Source organism: Cyprinodon tularosa, unplaced genomic scaffold, assembly GCF_016077235.1.
Source record: "Cyprinodon tularosa strain WSP-4 unplaced genomic scaffold, ASM1607723v1 ctg211, whole genome shotgun sequence".
Classification (NCBI taxonomy): domain Eukaryota; kingdom Metazoa; phylum Chordata; class Actinopteri; order Cyprinodontiformes; family Cyprinodontidae; genus Cyprinodon; species Cyprinodon tularosa.
This window is the reverse complement of record NW_024038781.1, coordinates 115,123-135,310: the sequence shown is the minus strand read 5'-3', so window position 1 is coordinate 135,310 and position 20,188 is coordinate 115,123. Positions and strand designations below refer to the sequence as shown.

The window sequence follows — 20,188 nt, the reverse complement described above, 5'->3', positions numbered from 1 at the left end:
AAAGACCGGGGATCGGGAATCGAACCATTAATCTTCTTGCTGCAAGGCAGCAGCGCTACCCACTGTTCTACTGAGCAGGCCATACACATTTAAAAAAAACTACATTCAAGGGACCCAGAGGAAGTGAAAGCTAAAAGCAAATTGCACATTCTCACATTTCTTATCTGCTATTACATGTACTCCTAATTATAGTGCAGACGACGCACCGAATAAATCCTACCTTTCATTCACAGCATTAGTCTGCTTTTTGACTATGTTATGTCCTTCTCTTTGGTGTTAGCTGACACAATCAGAGGCTTGACTGGTCTTGACAACCCACTGTGCCCTCAAACCATTTCTGAGGCCTGATTCAGAGACCTTTTCATCCGCCTCCAGAAGTCATCTACCTGGGTGAGAAAGAAAGACCTTTGCATGCTGTTCAACACAGACCCGTATGGATTAAGTAAAAAGACCCAACAAAAAAAAAAAAAAAAAGCCAACTGCTGTGATCCTGCTGTACGTCCATTATGACATGACAACCTGCTGTGAAATAGATTTTGAAGGTTACTAAGGGATTACTCAAGCTGGGGACATCTTGTTTCCGTTGTGTAACACAGAAATGTTGGTATGTATTATTAGACAGAGCTTGATGCACAAATACTATAGAGGTGTCTATGTCTCTGACCTTGCCTGCTATGTTTGGGGTGATTGATTGGCAAGTCTGCGCTGTAACCATGGCAACGAAGACAGAGGTGGCACAGCTTGAAGACAGGATGAACGTTCAGGATTATAGAAAATTACAGAGCCTTTTCCTTGTAAGTTTGATTTAGTGTCTCAGTTTATTAAATGTGCCGATTTAGACAAGGTTTCACAAGTCAAGATAACAAATGTAATACATTAAATGGTGCTGTTTATCTTGCATGCAGGACTTCTGTAGCGAATCCCGCTCCTTGTCCAGAAATGAGTTCATCGATCTTGCCTGGATGGCAGTCGGCCGTGGATCCAGGGAAGAATATGGTCTTCTGTTTGACAGTGTGGTTGCCTCTCAGGAGCCTCGAAAGCTCCTGGAAAGTGATGGTGTGAAGGAATGTGGGTGTGTCAGCTGGAGAGGGTTGAGCTCCTTTCTGCTCCTGAAGCTTTCTGATAAACTACACAACAGCAGAGCCATTTGTGCTCCTTGCTGGAAGCCGACGTTAACTCTGACTTGTCCTCATCGGGGACCTGTTCAGAAGGTAAAAGATTTCTAAGTTCACAGAAACTTATTAGAAGTTGAGTTTGTTACAAACCTAAACATACGGCTCATTTTGAACTTACGGCCCTGCGTGTTGTGAAAAAACACACATTCATCAAGTTTAGAATTTTAAACTCTGCTGACTGGGGGGAAATCCACATTATTAAACATTGTGCCGGGAAACGTTCACCAGTATTAGGGTCTTACTCATCAAAATGGCACACCTCTTTTGAGATAAATGGCTCTGGACTGCTCTTACATCTATCAATTAATATGCAAATGGAGAGCTAGTATAAAGTGCCTACTGCTGTGGATAAAGTGAAAGCTCACCGCTTTAATCTTTCAATCCGCAGGATGTCAAAATGTCAAAACGTTGTGTCAGTTGTTTTCCAAATGCCTGGAAGGTTTAGACCCTTTAAAGAGGAAGATTTTTCCCTGAGACAATGTGTCTGTCTATGAGCTTTTTAAATTGATGCAGACGCAGAAGTATTGAAAACGTTTTTAAACATACTGTAATAAAACCTAGAGGCACAATACAACATCATTTGTTCTGTGCTTTTCTGATGAAAATTGCACAAGGCTTTAGCAAAAACGATTCCAGATTGATTTTAAAATCAATAAAGAATCCCAAAGCGAGGTAAACTCAGGGCGAATGTTTTTTTTCCTGCCCTTATGGTCCCAGTAATGATTGTAGTTGCAGCATTTGCTGCTGATAATAGAAGAGACCTCACTAATGCAAGGTCAGAGCATGAAACTGTGTGAATAAGACTTTTAAGTAGACAGTTTAAAGAAATGTTTTTATTTTTGAGATTTCTGTAAGATGGAAGAGACGAGAACATGTTTGACTTGAGCATATAATGGAGTGTGCCCTTTATTACATCTAGAATGATTTTGCATAATAGGTTGTTAAAAGTGTTAAGCAAACAGACTAAAATATGATTTTGTGTTTAAAAAGAATAACTTTTGACTAATTCTATTCAAATGCAAAGAAAAATGTGAATATCTGTATATTAAGCTCAGAAATAGATTCTAACTGAAATCAGTAAGTATTATTTTAGAAATCATGTAAGCATGATCTACCATTTCCCTATAATATATTGAAAATATTTTAGAAATTACTAAATCAAAGAGCTAAAAATAATCTTTAGGATATGATCAGGGATTAAAGTATTCTGGCTCAGGCTGGATTTCCGGCTCCTAGCAATTGTCCGTGGGTAAAAAAATCCATCAAAAATAAATTGACAGTAAATCAATAAAAAAAGACAATCGAAATCCCTTTTGCATTTGTCAGCCAATGGTAGCAAAGGAGCGCTCTGAAACTGACAGTATTAGCCAATCATAAGAAGAAGGGGGCGGGTCTTAGGAAAGTGTGTACCTCTTCCTCATGCTTTTTGCTCAAGTCGCCAGATAAATTGTGTTACAGTGCTGAAATTATCCTCGGAAAGTGACCTTCCGCCGTTTACGGCTCCATTCAACGGAAAGACGTGTAAAAAACCACAAAATAAATATATTTAACTTTGTGTTTAGAGAGAAGGACGAGAGAGAGGGCACAATGCAGTACAAGAGATAAAGATCTCAAAAATAAATGGCGCTGGGCATGGCTGGAGGAGACTGGGTGACATGACAAGCCATTTAGCATCTGGTGCAGGAAGCTAGGGGAACCAGGCACTTGCCTCTACACGCTGTGCTCCAGCGTGTATGTATCCAGCGGCAAAAAGGTGCTACGCAAACATGAGTTAGATCCTGATCATCAAGCTGCTGTTAATGCCGGCCCGCACACCACATGTTTGGCGGGAGCTACAGCAACAGCTGATGACCAGCATGAATAACTGACCGTATATGCAAGTTAAAAATAAGGGTTTGTGCATTCCTCACTGAACACAATGCTTAGCAGCAAAACTGGATATCGAAAGAAATGTGGTACATGCAAGCGGTAGAAATAGATGCACTTTTGCCATCTTTTGCCTGTTTTTGGTATTAGTTTTTCAAAGTCAAATTTAGTCTTCAATCATTCTCTGATCCTAGGCCCAAACACCTGCCTGGCATGGCTTGAAAATACACACACACAAACACCCATGCATATATATATCTATATATATCTATATATATATACACACATATGAGTTTCTTGCCCGGTGGCTGCTTCAGTCATTGCTATCAGGTGGATATAAGGCAGTCACACAAAGCAGCATAGCAGGACAAGCTGTCAAACAGGATGGTTGGTGGTTAATGGGTTAACTTTTGAGGGTTTTTTTTTTCACAGCCACATGACCCTGACAGTAAATCACTGAGTAAGTCATGAACTTCTCTGTATACTAAAACATTCGCTGGTCAATTCTCTGACTATCTGACCTACAGTTTAAAACAAGGCAATCATTCCAAATATCCAATTAGTTTTCTAACCACAAAAAGAGAATCAAGTTAGCACCTAAATATCAATTCAATTGAAATGCTGTGCTTGGACCTAAACAGAGGTGTGCATTAAAGAAATGTTAACAAACCTCATTGCATGAGAGGACTGATGAAGTTAAACAGAAAACCTCTACTTTTGATTATTGCTGCTAAAAAGTTTTGCATCATGGAGTGTGCTTGTTTTCCCCATGTCTCTATTGACCACTTTTGCTAGAGTTATTAATGTTCTGTTGGGCACCTTAGGGCATCCTGAGAAAGGTGAGTTTTAATTTTGACCCAGCAGTGGAGGAGAATGCTGTGATCAACAATATCAAAGGACATATTCAGGTCTAAAAGTGCTAAAATTCAGCTGTCCTTTCAAATGAAAAAAAAAAAAAAGTAAATGACGTGATCTCTGTATAAGCCACTAAAAAAACCTTTGTTTACCTGTAATCACAAATGGCACAAATTTAGCAATCCTAATAAAATAGAGGGTTAAAAGGTAGAGCTGGAAAAATAACCAGGCAGATGGTGGAGAAATTTTATTTTTAACCAGAAAAGCAGTTGTAGAGCACAGGCTTCTGGACATCTTTGACACCACTCTCTGGTTTAGGGGGCAACTGCTTGTTCTGCCAAATGATGTTAATTAATCTTTTAAAAGATTCCTGCATCCTGATTATGATGTGGGTGATCAACGACATTTAATGAATTGTTACTTGGACTGAGGTGAAGCTTTGGTAAAAATGTTATTAAATTCCATTCATAACTTTTCAAGTTCTCCTGTACACAGACGAACAGGACCCCCTTGGCGGAGGTAATGAAAACAAATGCAATACGGAATGTCTGACACAATGCCTAACTCCTCCATCAAACTCCTCCATCACCATATAGAGCGAGGACCATATAGTGGACTTTATAGTGACCTCAATTAACTGACCGATCAAACAGATGGCCAGTAGACCATCCTGATCTCGCGAGCTTTCAAGGTTTCACTCGCAGATCAGTCTGGAGACTCTCCGTTAAAGAAAATTTAGAGCCGTTCACCAAACGAACGTCCAATCAGCGTTGGCTTTGAGGCGGGTTGAGGTGTGACGCAACGAGAAGCGCGACAGTTCAGTCTAAAGAACATGGCGGCTTCAGCCGATGAAACTAGCGTTAGAATGGCTATCGAACAAGTTTTATCGGAATTACAGAGTATTTCTTCACTGAAAGAAGAGCAAAACACTGCTCTGGAGGCTTTTCTCAGAGGAAAAGATGTTTTTGCTCTTCTCCCGACTGGTTTCGGCAAGAGTAGCCTGGCTTGTGGTTGTGTTTTCGTTGTTGTTCTGTTAGTACGTGATATGCTTCATTGATCTGATTGGTTTATTTGGCCCGTCTAACACCAACATAGGCCAATCAGCTAACCAGTATTTTCGCCCCTTCCCAAAATTACTTCAACGGAAGGTTTCCAGATGGATATGCGGAGCAAATCCATCTGGTGGAGTCAGGTTAGATGGCCAGTACTCTATGGCCCCATTTACACAACCTTCTGAAAACTGACCCGTGCTGAGTTGAGACCGAGCTTGGATCAGTTAACCATGCAGAGCTTGGTTCCTTAGGACCGTTTACACACAATACTAGCACGCTTCGTTGTGTTTCATATTGCAAATAAAATGGTATGACTACTTTTTGCAAGGGCCTGTAAAAGTTGTCAGAGGTTACCAGTATGTAGACCACCACAGACTAAAAGCAGACATCATAATTTTGACCAAATCAAAATGAGCACCTCACTTTTACTCTGTAGATAAAAAATTTCCTTTCCTGCACCTCAGCAAGTAAAATTCTGCAATTCATTAATGGAGTATTATTTTATCAGCTGCAGCACAGAAACTGGGCGGATTAGTTTCTTTCTCTTAAACCTGTGTGGATGAGGGTTTAGAAGGGGATTGAGTTATTGGGCCTCCTCAAGCATGGTTCTGTAGTAACTGAGAAGAGAAGAAAAGGGTATACTTAACAGTTAAAGCTCAGTTTAAAATCTTCCAAACCATTTGAATTAATATACTTTCGTCTTTGGTGTAGAATGTTACACGAATGTATTAGAAGCTGCTTTTGCCTTTGAGTTAAGAATAGTTTTTTCCCCAGCCAAACTGCTGTTTTTTTATATCCCCTGGTCTCCCCAGGTGTTGTACATCCAGAGCTCAGGTCAGTACCTGACTGTGAGCAAAGCAGGAACAGTGGTGCTGCGGGACAAAGGAGACATGTCCATTCAACAAAAGCATCGCTTGCAGAACAACACGGTCACACCCAGAGACCTCTGGGTAACAGACATGGTGCTCCTACCGAGCATGCACAAGGTTATTTGGTGTTGTTGTAAATGTTGCTTTTTAGCACTTTGTAGTTGATTAGTTGCATCCTTGCTCTGAAAGCCAGTTCATATTCTTTAAGATGATTCATTTAATAGTTAAGAGATAAATAGTCAGAATTATTGGGCCAGATATTGTAATTTACAAAGGGAGACAAATACTTCAGTCACTTGATTAATTATTGATCTGTTCTTTGTGTAACAGCTTCGCAGACAAGAGGCTATTGCATAATATTTAGAAAGTAAATGCTCATTTCTTTGTTGTAGGACCATCAATTATTGATCATTACTCCTAATTAGCAACTCTTTAATCTACAGATTTGTGAACGGCTTGGGGTATTTAATTATAAGCATGAATAAAATATTTTCATGGTTGGCATTGATTTTTTAGCCTGGGAAATTGGTAAATCATAATCATGTCACATTATAAAGTGCTCTGTGTGTCACTTTGTCTCTTATGGCCCTCCTGCTCTCAGATTGCTGTCTCATTCACGTGTAAAGAGGTATGTTTTTACGACATACAGGACTTCAGCTGCAAATATAAATTGAAGGTAAACTGTGTGGATGAAAAACTACTCTTAGATTTAAACTCTCTCTGCAAATGAGCTTTATTGCCTAAATTGAGCTGTTTAGATGTTTGCAATGTACATAAAAATGAAAGAAAAACAACGTAATAGGCTCAATGCAAGACATATTATGATCTAGAATTTAGTGTTAGATTTAATCAAAATCTAACACTAAATCCTACATTCCTGACCAATGCAGGTTAAAAAATACTCCATCATCTGTAGACAGTTCTCCTTCTTTGCAGATCAGATGTCTGGATTATTGACTGTTTTGTTTCATCGTATTTTTAGCCATATTGCTAAGTCAAAAGAATTTACTTTTGCTTTCCACCAAAAAGAAAAAGATTCGAACATAAAAGCACTTAATGTTCATAGAGGAATACAGCTAAAAGGCAAGCTCACAAGTTCATAGTTAAACGGAACGTTGCCACACTGCAAAAATAAGTTATGCATGGATGTTGCAACATTCCAGAAGATGCATTTGGAAAAATGTACTCAACTGACTGCAAAGACCTGATCAAAGACTTGGCAGTGCAGTCTTTCAGGTTTCAGCTTTTGTAACAAAGATGAAACATATTTCAAACTCAACCAAGTTTTCCAAGAAGATTTAAAATAAAATATGTTCTTAAAACATAAAAAATTAGGAATATTAATTATCAGTTAACTTCTAATGAGTGGCCTAAGATTACTACACTGTGAAAAGAGAAACATTGAACGAACTTTAAAAAGTAAGGAAACTTTTTTTTTTTTTGAGTTGGGTCATCTAAAGGCTTATGTAAAAAAGTTAAATGAAGGCAGAATCTTTAATTCAACGAAATTTAAACGATTGCTCATACTGTATCTACTCCCATCTTTAAGTAGACAAAACTTGTGTTAAGTTGATAAAATATCTACATGTAAAAGTTGAGCCAAGTCATAAACACAGTTTAACTGCGTGTTGAAAAGTTATTTCACTTTTGATTTACCCTGTTGGTTTAGGTTCACTCAACACAAGCCTGTTCATGGATGGTTGTCTTAATTTTTAAACTTTCCTTTTTTTACAGTTAAGGAACGAGAAGCCGATGTCTTCAAATCACTTTGGTAGCAAGTTTTCCCAGCAAAGCTATTCTTTTTTTAGGACAAATTATGGTTGACATGAGGCTGTTAAATAATTTTTAAACATCAGTAGTCATTTAAGTATTATTTTGGAGTGAATTTAAAATACTTAGTAACTGTTAGTCTGCAGATTTTGCCAGCAAAGCTATTTGCAGAGAAAGTTAAATAATATTACATGCTACTCTTAAAATGGTACATTGTTATACAGTATATCACCATAAAAGGGCATCCTGATGCAGCCATGATTTTCAATATTCATGCATTCTTTTACTGAAAAATCAAGGGATTGACATTTGCCCCGTGGTCTCTGGACTTCTGGATGGGTTCGTCTCATTCTGACCAAGCTGTGCTCACCATAGGAGATATTGGGGGAAAGGTAACACACGGAAAGAGATAAAACCAAAGTGACTATGGCAGAACACTGCCACTAATGTCCATTTTGTTTCACAACCTCCATGTGTTCATTGACCAATTAAGTAACAGATGTACATTTCTGTCCTCCCAGGTCAGTGCTTTGAATTTTACTTTCGCCCAGATCTGTCTGTTTGACAGCCTCTGTGTGAGGATGGATTCTGACTGTGGTGCACCGACAGTCCTGTGGGATGAGCTGGTCAAAGGCAAACACTGCTGCTGCTATGTGGAGACGCACCAAGCTCACTCTCCTGCATGGGTCAGAAAAGGTAGGGATTGTTCACATAAACAAAATCATTTGCTTCAATGCCAGAATTTGTTGCTTGAATTCATTATTTACTGTATTGTGTTGCCTAAAACAAAGCAAGCCATTGGGAAAAGGGAAAATATGTGTAAATATGCTAAAAAACAAACAAATGCAGCTGGGATATTTCTTGATACACATTAACACACAACCTACCTCCTATCTGGTTAAATAACAGTGGTTATTTGGCTTGTCTATACACTGGAGAAATAATCTGAAAATAGTTAAAAATGCTTTAAATCAAGTGTTTTTATCCTTAATTTGAGTCAGTAAATGAGTTTGCGAATGGAATGAGTGTTTTTACTCTTCAAACAAGATAACTAGATAATATGCACTTGAAATAAGACAAATCAAGTTTTTTTATTTACAATGTAAATGTTCCATTTGCAAAGTGTCTTACTTTCCTCTTCAATTGAAGAGAGAAAAAAATCATGTATCTTAAGAAAAAATTACCTACCGGTATTTAACTTTACATTTTTTTGCACTGTTAATCTAAGTTTGGATCTGAAATGATGTATCAACAGTGTTGATCAAGTATGTAAACCAGTTGATAATTTTTTTTTATAACTTCTCTTACGAGGCTCCATTTAGAGCCCTAGATCTTGGGCTCAACATCACTTATCAGTTAAACCCTTTTTTTCACAAAAATAATCTTAATTTGTATGCCTGTATTGAAATAGATATCTAATATAAACTACCCTTCAAACACTGTATATGCATGAATAAACCTTGTGTAGAAGCTTTTGAACATTTTATCCAAACAAAAAAAGGCTGACATATACAGCTTTTGATCTATAAAATCGTTATCATTTTTGTGCAAACATAAAAAGAGCTTCAATCATTTCTTTAGGGTGTTAGAGCAACCTGAGATTATTAAGTTATTTTTTTAAATGATCATTTGAAACTGAGATCTAAAAAAGTATTACCTAATAATTTTTCCAAATATAATTATTCAAATTACAGACAGTGTTCAATTTGGGTTTCTCCTACATATATTTTGAAATGTTTAACCCTTTATGACCTACCATAGAACAAATTCGACAGGTTATATTTTTACATTTTTTACTCTTCTTCAGGTTTTACTGTCGTTTCACTGTCACAGGTCAAGAGCAACAGAATGAACAGCATTTAACGCATCTCCTTGGGGAGCAGTGGGCTGCCATTGTGCGATGCCCGGGGAGCAGTGTGGGGGTTAATGGTCTTGCTCAGGGAGCCAGAGTGTCAATCCATGGGAGTGGATTTTGAACTCAGAACTCAGAGTCCAGCTTGATTCTGGATTCCAAGTGCAATGCCTTAACAAATAGGCCAAACTCCCAACATGCCGTAGAGCCATTTTTGGAGCATTTCAATATGTAAGACATCATTACAACCTTTACATTCCAGCTCTTAATCATTTGTGTGAAACATTCATATTTTAAATTGGTTGTAGAAATGGCCTTTATTGCACTAAAGATCATCCGTCATGCTGAGCAGACATGGTAAGCTTTGTTAATCTTTTACCAACCTGAACGCATTTCTTCTAGTACTACAATGCTTCCTTCCTCTCTTGTTATGAGCAGGTTCTGATGGTCTACAACTTAGGATGTAAAAAGCATTTCCTACAGCATAACTGACACATCTCATCTCTTTCCGTTTTGATGCACTCCAATTTCCAGGGTTTCTGCTGCATCATTATGATACTTTTGCTGCATTGCTACTGTCATATTTTACTTGTCTTCCTACTAAAGGTTCAACAAACCATTCAGGAATTGCATATCCATTCTCTTTAAGTCCCTTTAAGTGGTTAGATAACGCAAAATTAATCATAAAGTAGGACAAGCTATCAGTTTGCTTTTAAGTTTCAAGGATCCAGCTGGTCAGGTCAATGTTTCCTCATCAGTACAGACAGCATAGCATAATGTTAGATTAAGTGAAGTCATAATTGACCTTTGACTGTTTTATTCAAGTCACGTTTGTGTTCCTTTTGTAACAGTGTCATATGCAAATGCTGTCTAAGGGATGTGTGTAAAAAAGAGGTGTGTAAGAGGACTCATGCAGTGGACTTTCTGAGATTTAAAATAAATAATAAAACCAGAGCAGTCTGTCTTATCTAAAGATCAAATTGTGTTTGCCAGCTTGTCAAATACATAGCCGGCTGATGCCTGAGCTTTATTAACCTGTCACTGATTACTAGACTAATAAAACAAAGGGCAAAAATGCAAGTAGTAAGACATGACATAGATTGGATGTGCCTTATCTGCTGCCTACTTTTAATCAAAAAAGTAAAAAAAAAAAAAAAAAAACATAACTAGTATTTTTAGCTAAAATGTAAGGCTTAGGGTGTCAGAAATGCTGATGACACATCTAACACCTTTCACCTTGACACCTGGAATGAGCTATGTAGTGGTTTCAGTCACTTACTGTATGCACTTTTAATCACTTCTATACAGGCAGGTTTTTCACTTTCAGTGTAAAGTTACAGGTGTGAGTTCTTGGCCCCTGTTCAGCTTGGGGTGTGCAGCAAAGAAGATGCTCAGTTTTATCTCAGCTGCATCACTGGAATAAACATTCTCTGAAGAGTAATTGGGCTTTTTGACAATGACTCAGCCAAGGCAGCGCTTTGAGACAGTCTTGGCTGAAATCTTGATAAAAAAGTGAAAAGAATAGCATGCATGTACTGTAGATAGAACACAACAAATTGGGAGACAAAGGGGTAACAAACTACAGGGGAAATCGTGGAGACAAAACAAAGTCTAGCATGAATGTAATCTTCAAGTCTGTGTGTGCATATGCAATGGTGTGTGCACAAAATGGATGCTTTTGTGAGAGTATATATGTGTGCTAGCATACCTCTGGGGTGCTGGGGCTATTCTTTTGAAGTTTCCTGCCCTTCAGTATGAGTGGGCTGTGTACCATTAGACATAGCTGGTTATCCAGACTTCCAAACCTCGGGGCTCCAGAGACACAAGAGCAAGGAAGGGAGAAGTGGAGAGGCTGATGGAACGCAGAGGGAAAATGAGTGGAAATTAGAAGCAAATTGGGATGGACACAATGCTGCAAGGACAAGGAAGGAGAGCTGCGGGAAATATCTGTGTGTTAAAGAGCAGCATTTTTTTATGGTTGCAATGTTCAAACCAAAAAGCTTTAAATGAACGCTTAAGATGAATGTTGAGGTTGAGAAGCAAACCCAAAAAGGATCTTTTTCATATAGATATCTGGTTCTTTTTCAGTTTTAATTCTAAAGTCATCAACCATAGTGTGAGATTAACTCCAACAGCAGCTAAAGAAGGCAGGCGCTATGAATCAGTTTCTGTATTAAAGTTTGATTTGTGCATGTCATTGAAAGAAAGAATAAGTCTCATAAATCGTTTCTGAAAATTCTTGATCTTTTGATATGTATGAGGGAGAAAAGTCCTGATGTATGAAATGTAATCAGACGTAATTATTTGGCCCAGCTATACGGCCGATCTTTGACCTGAGACTGTCACATGTCGTCTCTCACACACTGCTTATTTTCACCGTCTCTGAAAGCTAAGCAGCTTCTAATAGAGACACGCTGGCAACCAATTTAACTCTTCTCAATCAACATGTTAATTGAGATAGATGGTGATGCAAGATCCATTACAGTTTTTTTTTGTAATGGCAGTGAGCAAATGAGTGCCTGTGAATCGGTTCGTTTCTGCCCTACAGCAGGGCTGCGGTCATCGCACATAGAACACAGCTATTTCACAAAGTGGCTCGACTTCTTTTTTTTTTTCATTTTTCCATCTGGTGAGATGTGTCTAATGAACACATTAAAGAAAATTGAGCTGAGAGTTAATTTTCATTTGACTGGTTAAAGCTGAAACCTGTTTTGTCTTTCCTCTCTTTGCTTTCCTTCATTGAGTTTCTAAATTACATTAAATTTTAGCCGTTATAATATGCACAAATTTAAAGTATTTTTTGTTTTTACCTAACTAATTAAAATATGACAATAGTAATAATGCAGAAACACTCCTTAACCATCTTAGAGAGAAGACTTAACATTGTGTTTTTTAATGGTTGTTTAGTCCTTAAGTGGCCCTATGCCACAAAGCTCCACAAATTTTTTCACAATAATTAATTCCTAGATCTGTTTCTTTTTTTAATTAATCTAAATATTTTAGATTTTCAACTAAAAATGATCACATGTAGGTCTAACAAACCATTTATACAGTATCTTCCTTGAGCCAGCAGCCAGTTGCTGTTAAGCAAAAGATTGAGAGCCTTATCTTCAAATATTTAAACTAAGGAGCACTGGAAATGTTTTTGTGTGTCCAATAAGTTGGAATGTTGCCAACAATCTACAAAGAGCAAGCTGACAAAAACACACTACACAAGGAAGTAGGAAACACAGCTGTTTACAACTTTATCAAAGCCTCTTCATGCTGTTCAAGAGCATCAGTCGTTTCTATCCTGGAGTTTTTCCACAATCTGTTGATAGTGGTGATATTTATGAGCTAAACACAGGATGTCTTTAGATGTTTGGATGTTTACATTTACAAAAGTGTAGCTCAGGACTAGCCCCAAACACCACCCAAGACCTACACCCAGGAGGGACAACCCCCTTCAAACAACACCAGCCGAAGCCCCTCCAAAGCATCCTCGGTTAAACCGCACACCCGCCCCCACAGATGCCAGAGCAGGTTGTCAGTTGTTTTAATGCATTTTTTTCTTTTTTTTTAAAGAAATGGTAATCCAGTCATCAAGTCACTTAGGTAGAAGTTCAGCTTCTTCCACAGACTCTAGAAGATAATTTTGATTTGTAAAATTTCAATAAAAAATTACCAAACCTGATGATTTAAATCAAACAATTGGTAGTGTTCCTGTTTCTGTTTCCAAACCTAAAGAGAAAAAAACTCCGAAGCTCCAACCATTATTCATAAAAAGGCTGGAGGACCCTATTTCTGACAAAGTGGGTTACAAGGCCTACTGTAATTCAATTTATTAATGGGATATTTTACATTTACACACAAGGTATTTCAAAGAAGCAGAATGTGACTCTTCCTTATCACCCTAGTTCTTATGGTCTGTATAATTTATCTTCTGTTATATGCCTTTATTTTTTCAGATATTCATGCTTTCTCATATTTGTTTCCACAAAAGCTTTTTGTTAGACCATCCATATCTGATTTTTTGTCTCTGACTGTTACCTTCTGCAGTGCGTTTCCTGGCTTCACTTGAAGCCTTTCTGTCCTGCAGCACCAGACCAGATAGCAGCATGGTGATTGGCTGGAGGGAAAAGGATGGCAGGGGCCTGCGAGTCTCTTCTTTTGCAACAAAGAGTGGTGTGTTGGACGTGGATTACAACAGTGGACTTGGTCTGATAGGTGAGAAGAAAATAGTAATCCAAGACGTTCAAATGAACATACAAGTTAAACCTTTTACTTAAAGAAAAAAGCAAGTCTCAGTTTATTTGATTTTTTGGAGTGTTACCTTTTTATGTGAAACAAAATAAACCTGAATAAAGGAGACTGAAACAACTGACCTTAAAAAAGGAAAATTTGCAGCCAGTAATTACTATAAAAAAAATTAGCAAAAGGCAGCAATCCTTCATGCTGATAATAAATACCAATAGTGTAAAGGAAAACCCTTTTAACAAGAAGATACCTCTTGGAGAACCAGGTGCAATAGCAACAGCCATCTGCCAAGAGTGAATGGGGATATGAAAAGGTGGAGCATATGCATAAAAACAGCATAGAAATGGCTTTAGTGGGTTCATTTTGTTAAAAAATACAGCAAAGTTGATAAGTTCTAGGTCAGTGTTTAAGTTTAGAGCATAAAAGAAATCACAGCTAGACTTGTATAGTCTTAGCTAAGTGTAAGGAAGAGACCGTGTTAAAAACTAAAAGTAGTGCCATATGCATCTCCTAAGGAGCACATAAGATGGTTGACAGGAGAGGTGTATAATAAAGCTAGTAATGAAAAAGACTAAAAGACCATTTTTAGACCATCTGCTTCCTTAATGTTTCATGGGGGGATTTTACAAAGAGACATTAGCCTCATTTACACTACTCTCTGAAAACCGATGCGTGCTGAACTTGGATCAGTTAACCGTGCCAAGCTCGGTTCCTTACGAACATTTACACAACACTTGAGCATGATTCCTCGCCTCCTTGTGGCGATCTACGGTACTACTGCTCTCTAGAGGTAAACAAGCAAATCAACATGGCAGCGCACATAACATTCAGGAAGTCATGTTTTGTTATAATTGTGATATTTTGTTGTTTGTGGAGAGTCAGGCGAAGAAAGCAGCCTTTGGTGAATTTACTTGACAGAGTCGGCTTTTGGGAGGTGGATACGACAAACAATAGTCTAATCACGGTGTACAGACGCAGGAAACAACGATGGCCGTTTAGGCTCATCACACTGCTAAGCAGAAGAATCACTGGTAATCGTGTGGCACGGTACAGAAGCTAGTATTTTTATGAATATAGTTTCACGACAACGGAGGCTGACTGTAAGGAGATGATGTGGTCTGGTCATGCGCTCTTATCTGAAAACCGTGCCAGAACCGAACCCTGCGAGCCATACTGATGAACTTTTACCAGTTTAGCGCTGTTCTGTTGTGTCTGGCGCGGTCCGGTTCAGTTGTGCATGCCATTTACACTCAACAGTTAACTTGGTTACCATGCTCAGACCAATCTCAACACTGTTTTAAAAGGCTTTATGTAAGTTTTACAAAAAGAGTCTTTTTTGTTTGACCCTCAATGACCACTACACCTCAGTAGTTTAGCACTGATACATCTATAAGTCTGTCTCCTACTTTCCTAAATTTACTTCCTGCACTCTTCAGCTGATGTGACGTCAAGCACGTCCATGTTTTATTGGTCCAACCTAGCAAACAATCAATTACGAGAGCAAGCTATGAGAAGGACCAGAAGAGTGCTGGAGTTCTGTGTTTTGGCCACAGGGGGCAGTATCATTAGAAAACTCCAAAATGCCTATTTTGTCATTAGAATAGTGATTGGAAAAGCAGTTAAACTAGTGAACTGGATCACAAGAATCAGCAAAATAAAATAATAATAAAAAAAAAAAATTAGTTAAATGAAGGGCTCAGCTCATGCAACTAGCAGTTTGGGTTTTACAGTTTAAATGAGCAATAAGCATGGCTTCTGCTTCATATAATGCTATTTACAGAGCTATTATTGCGCTTTCTGTCCCTCTAGATTTAAAATAGAAAATAAGCATGGCTTTAATTACATTAAGTCTTATATTCACATAACTTTGAAAGTCTTTTAAGATCATTGACAGTATAGACAAGTATCAAACATCAGACAAATTTTTCAGGCTCTCACCTTACCTCCTGTCAGTGAGCTCCAGGGCAGCTATGGGTACAATGTGAATTGCAGTGATAATGTGTGAGTCTGTATGTGGCTGTATATCCTTTAAATCACAATTATTCCTGAACTGTAATGTTAACTTATTTCTCCCAGTGAATCTTTCTTTGGAGAAAAACATTAGAAACATTTGAGACAAAGTGGAAACTAAACTGAGGCTGAGATGAGAAACACAAAAGTCTTGAATGAACTATAGAAGAGCAAGTGTTGAGAAGTAATATTTTTCTGCTGGAATATTTCTGATGATCCTGACATTTTTACATGCACCTAGAATAGCCCTTCTTCCTCTGGTTTTATACCAATGCCTCCTTTGTGGCATCAATGGCATCTGATATTTATTTGCACTTAAAGGCACACTATGCAACATTTTTCAGTTAATTAATGTGTTCCATAACGTTATGGATGATTAAATGATTCATTTCAGGTTGAACAAAGGTATTCTCGGCCGCCCTGGTGGTCTGTAGGGGAAATACTGCACTTGCAATTGCAGGAGCACCGACCCGCACCCACAGGCTCAGAAGTCTTGCGAGAGTCGGTCTTGCTTTACGGCGAGAACTTCTACACGCCCCCAGTTAAAAGCATGCTCGTTGCTAGCACAGTGGCAATCTTTGTGCAGTGCTGCTTTCACATCGGACGCAGCAAAATCGTGTCTGCTGCTTCATTTTTGCTGCTTGTACCAGTTAGTTCTGACGCGCGGCTGAAGCAGCTTTGCTGCTCTGGCTGCGTGGTGCAAAAGTGTGTCTGACGCGTGTTGGGCGGAGCTTCACTATCCTTTCTCTGCCTTGCAGCTATATTTGCTGTGATCAGTGGGAATAAAGTAGTTTTAATATGTGTTTAAGTGAGAAAATACACCTGAAAACGTAATCAGTGCAGTCAGTTCATTCAGATTATTATCCTGCCTTCAATATTTTTTCTGTCGGAGCCACTCAGACCCCCACATACCAGGGATGCGCCGACAGTAGGGATCCCTTCATCAGCAGCCTCTGGCCGGGTTGCCTCCTCGCGGTTCACCGCGGCAGCTGGTAGGTGTTTTTCATCTAAATAATCCAAACTGCATATTCTGCCGGCAGATTTCTGCATTTTAAGTTAATTTAGGCGTCAATAAACTGTTTAAGAGGAGTGATCATCAGCGCTGTGTCTCTCTCCCTGCTTCAGCTGCTCAGACGCGCTGCGCCTGCTGCTCAAAACGTGCCGCGGGACCTTTTGCTGCGCCTTGACGCGCGTCAACCATTGACTTTGCATGTAAACTCGCTGCTTCTATCGCGCCAGCTGCGTCCAGTGTGAACGCAGCATTAGTCATTCGTTGCGTTCGCCTGTCTGCTAAGCTCAAAACAACCGTGCCTGGCATGACGGAGAAACCAGGAGAACAGTTGTGCATATTTACGACAGTGCACTTTTACTTTCGCCCTCTGGGGGGAGCCTCGCTGGAAAATCAACACCGGTTGCATAGTGTACCTTTAACAGGCTGCAAAAATAATAATTCTTGTTAATATAGAATACATGTATTGGCTGCAGCTACAGCAGGTGTGGATCACAATGTCCTTCTGTGGAACCCCTATGTGACCTCTAAGCCAGTGTGTGCACTGATCGGACTCTCAAGCCCTGTCACAGCAGTTCAGTTCATGCAAACAAAAGGGCAGCTGATCACCTACTCCAAAGACAAGGTAGGAGACATTTAAAGATTATCGTTCCTGCAGTCCCAATACTGATTTCATCCCTTCCATTAGTTTGCTGAGAGAGGGGAGCTTTTGGTATTTATGCTGGTGCCAATGAAGGAAACAGAAGTTTCTCTGAGCTGAGACATTTCCTTTAAATCCATGTTCTCTCTGATGCAGGGATGATGTTGCTATGCTTTTTCTCCTCTTGCTGTAGTAGCAGACTGCATGCTTGCCTACTCTTTGGTTTCTCTGAGGAGAATGAATATTTTAGAGGTGATTTATGCTCCATCTGCCCTTTGCTCAAACACCATCTGCCAGAGCAAGAAACTCTTAAGGCTTTACCTCAGTTTTTCTTTGGAGGAGTTCCTAAAACGGCAGCAGTCGCCTTGTTTTGCACCATAAAGAAATACAGCAGGAAGAGTTTATCTGAGTTACACTAAGCAGGGAATGCAGTTGAAGACATAACTTTTACTGAGAATGACTCTGCAGGTGTATGAATGATGTTTTGATGATAAAGATGTATCCTATGATTTTTAATTGGACCTTAAATTTTGATGGCATCTCCATCCTTTATGCTCATACCAATAAAGGCATGGACACAAACCCTCTTCTACATTACCTCCTATCCAGGTGCTGTGCTTTTGGGAGGTGTCCAGTCAAGTATGTGTTCGCCGTCTGGCTGGTGTCTTTCCTAAGACACAAAAGGACCCTCACACAATCCTGTTTCTACAAGAGGAGCTTAACCAACTTCTGCTCACATTCAACAGCCAATTACTCCTGCTGGAGACAAAGGAGGACGAGAGGACCAGCAACAATCAACACCCTGTTACCTAAGTGCTTTTAAGGAAATGTTAAACTGTTTTCTTTTGTTTTTATTAAATGAGTCTTCCTTTCATTTTCATTTAAACAAAAATTTCTAACCAGGAATCTCTGTGATTCCTAAGATAAATCTTCTCCGGTGGTCCATTATTCTTTGTGAGATACTTAACAATAACTTATACCAAAATGAGGCAGAATGAGATGCTAAACTAACTATTCATTTTTTTTCAAGACGATTTATTAAAAAGTCTATTTTTTATGCTTATTATTCTGCTGCCTTATTGACACTTTTTCCAGTGTAAACCTTTACTCACCAAAGGCAGACTTTGCTAGCATATGATTATACGTTTTTAGTTGTTTTTATTCAAAGCAAACATGTACATTTATTTTTGTCCTGATTTTATATTTCTGTCAGCAGCAAGTATTTTAATTTAAAGCAAAACAATATTCTAGAAATATTTCCAATATTTTTGTTTCCTCAGATGGAGAAAACTGTTTCAAAATGATCTGTGCTAGTGTAGAATGTTAGTTTTTTACTAGTCTACATCATGCTGATTTTTTTTTATGTTGTTTTTCTTAAGCCAAGCTGGCTGCATCATAAAATAAATGAAGAATAATAGAATAAATAAAACAAGGTTTGGATAAAAGGGTTACAAAGCTTTATTTAAGGATGTTTGAGTCTAGAACAATATGTCAGGTTTGACCACTTCAGATGGACATTACATTGATGAGAAATGTAGCTCATCCCAAAGAACAAATAAACAGACAGGCTGCTTGAAAATAATACTCTGTAACTTAGTAACAAAAAATTACCGGAACAAACCCATTCCAACGTTGCATCTTAAGGTTAATAAAGCTTTCTCATTGGATGCCAAAGTTTTGTTTTTTCTTTATAGTTGTTTAGAGCAGTGAGTATAGCAGAACTTATCATTTCTTATCTGTTGCTGCACACTGCTGGTCAGGTGAGTTAAAGGATTTAACTTTCTTGCAATGAATAAAGTTTTGGTGATATGTTTGGAAAACAACAACAAGACAAGGAACATTAACACTGTGGAAACTGAGGAGGGGACATATTTTTCCTTGTTAAGATGTTTTTAGAATTGCATTTTGCAAGTTACAGACAGCGTGCCTACTTAGTAGCCATCTGCAGTCACTCTGAAGCTAGAAGCCTGACTAATGAACCTAAGCCTCATGAGGCTTCTCTAACACTATATAGAGCAGAATGGAAAGTAGGTAATAATCTGTCCGACATGCACATGAAAATTACTTATCATTTTAAAAGATGTTATATTCTGGACAGATGGAGGGATGAACTTTATTAATCTCCCTAAGGCAAAATTCAGATGTCAGGCAGAAACACATTGACAGATAAATACACTAAAATACAGGTTAAAAAGTGACTAACAATAGTGCTAAAGGTGCACATGTTCATGCTGAGCTGTTATTCAGTCTTATAGAAGAAGTAAGAAAAAATCTCTTAAGGTGTTTTGTTCTTCAGCAAAGGGCCAGCAGACTGTTGCTGTGGGTGACCGTCTGAGTGGACAGGGTGTCATATAGAGGGTTCCTTTGTTACTAATGTAATTAGTAATGTTTTTAAAAATTGGTCACTTTGACCAAAACGTTGGTTTACTATAGCAACATTGATGCCAATGTCAGGCCTTGAATCAAAAAGCCTTTGAAGGTGAAACCCCTGCATCTGACACCAATATTGCCATCAGAACGTAATACTACTTACAGTAATACTAATGTTACAGTTAAGGGTAACAGCAAGCTGTGCAAGTACACACCATTGCAGTTGTTCTCTAGATCCATAACTATTACACACTACACTTGACTACAGCCAAACAATCGGAATGGTTAATCATCAGTTACCATTTTTATTAGTTGTTTGATTAACCATTGAAATTGGCTGATCCGAAACCAATGACTTGATCAGTTTCTGACCAATATATTGGTTAAATTAACCAAAATTGGTTTAACCCTTTAAAGCCAAGTGTATCATATTTGATACATGAATATTTGAGACATTATCAGTGTGATATTGTTGTTCTTGAAA

The 20,188-nt window shown here is 38.4% G+C and overlaps 1 protein-coding gene across 1 annotated transcript; it reads left to right on the top strand.

Annotated features, from left to right (window-relative positions):
• The first annotated feature begins 619 nt into the window (after nucleotides 1-619).
• On the top strand, nucleotides 620-18,993 carry LOC119783842. Its single transcript, XM_038285535.1, has 9 exons — nucleotides 620-794; nucleotides 906-1,211; nucleotides 5,761-5,934; nucleotides 6,419-6,493; nucleotides 7,887-7,979; nucleotides 8,109-8,283; nucleotides 13,478-13,645; nucleotides 17,171-17,319; nucleotides 17,944-18,993. The coding sequence occupies exons 1-9, from the start codon at nucleotides 654-656 to the stop codon at nucleotides 18,145-18,147; spliced, it is 1,485 nt and encodes a 494-aa protein (XP_038141463.1). The 5' UTR covers nucleotides 620-653; the 3' UTR covers nucleotides 18,148-18,993.
• The last annotated feature ends 1,195 nt before the right edge of the window (nucleotides 18,994-20,188 follow it).

Excerpts from the sequence above, each read along its gene's own strand:
- LOC119783842 (XM_038285535.1), top strand. The coding sequence starts at position 654 with ATGTCTCTGACCTTGCCTGCTATGTTTGGGGTGATTGATTGGCAAGTC. Across the intron at positions 795-905 it reads AATTACAGAGCCTTTTCCTT|GACTTCTGTAGCGAATCCCG; the intron begins GTAAGTTTGATT and ends TCTTGCATGCAG. Across the intron at positions 13,646-17,170 it reads CAGTGGACTTGGTCTGATAG|CTACAGCAGGTGTGGATCAC; the intron begins GTGAGAAGAAAA and ends TATTGGCTGCAG.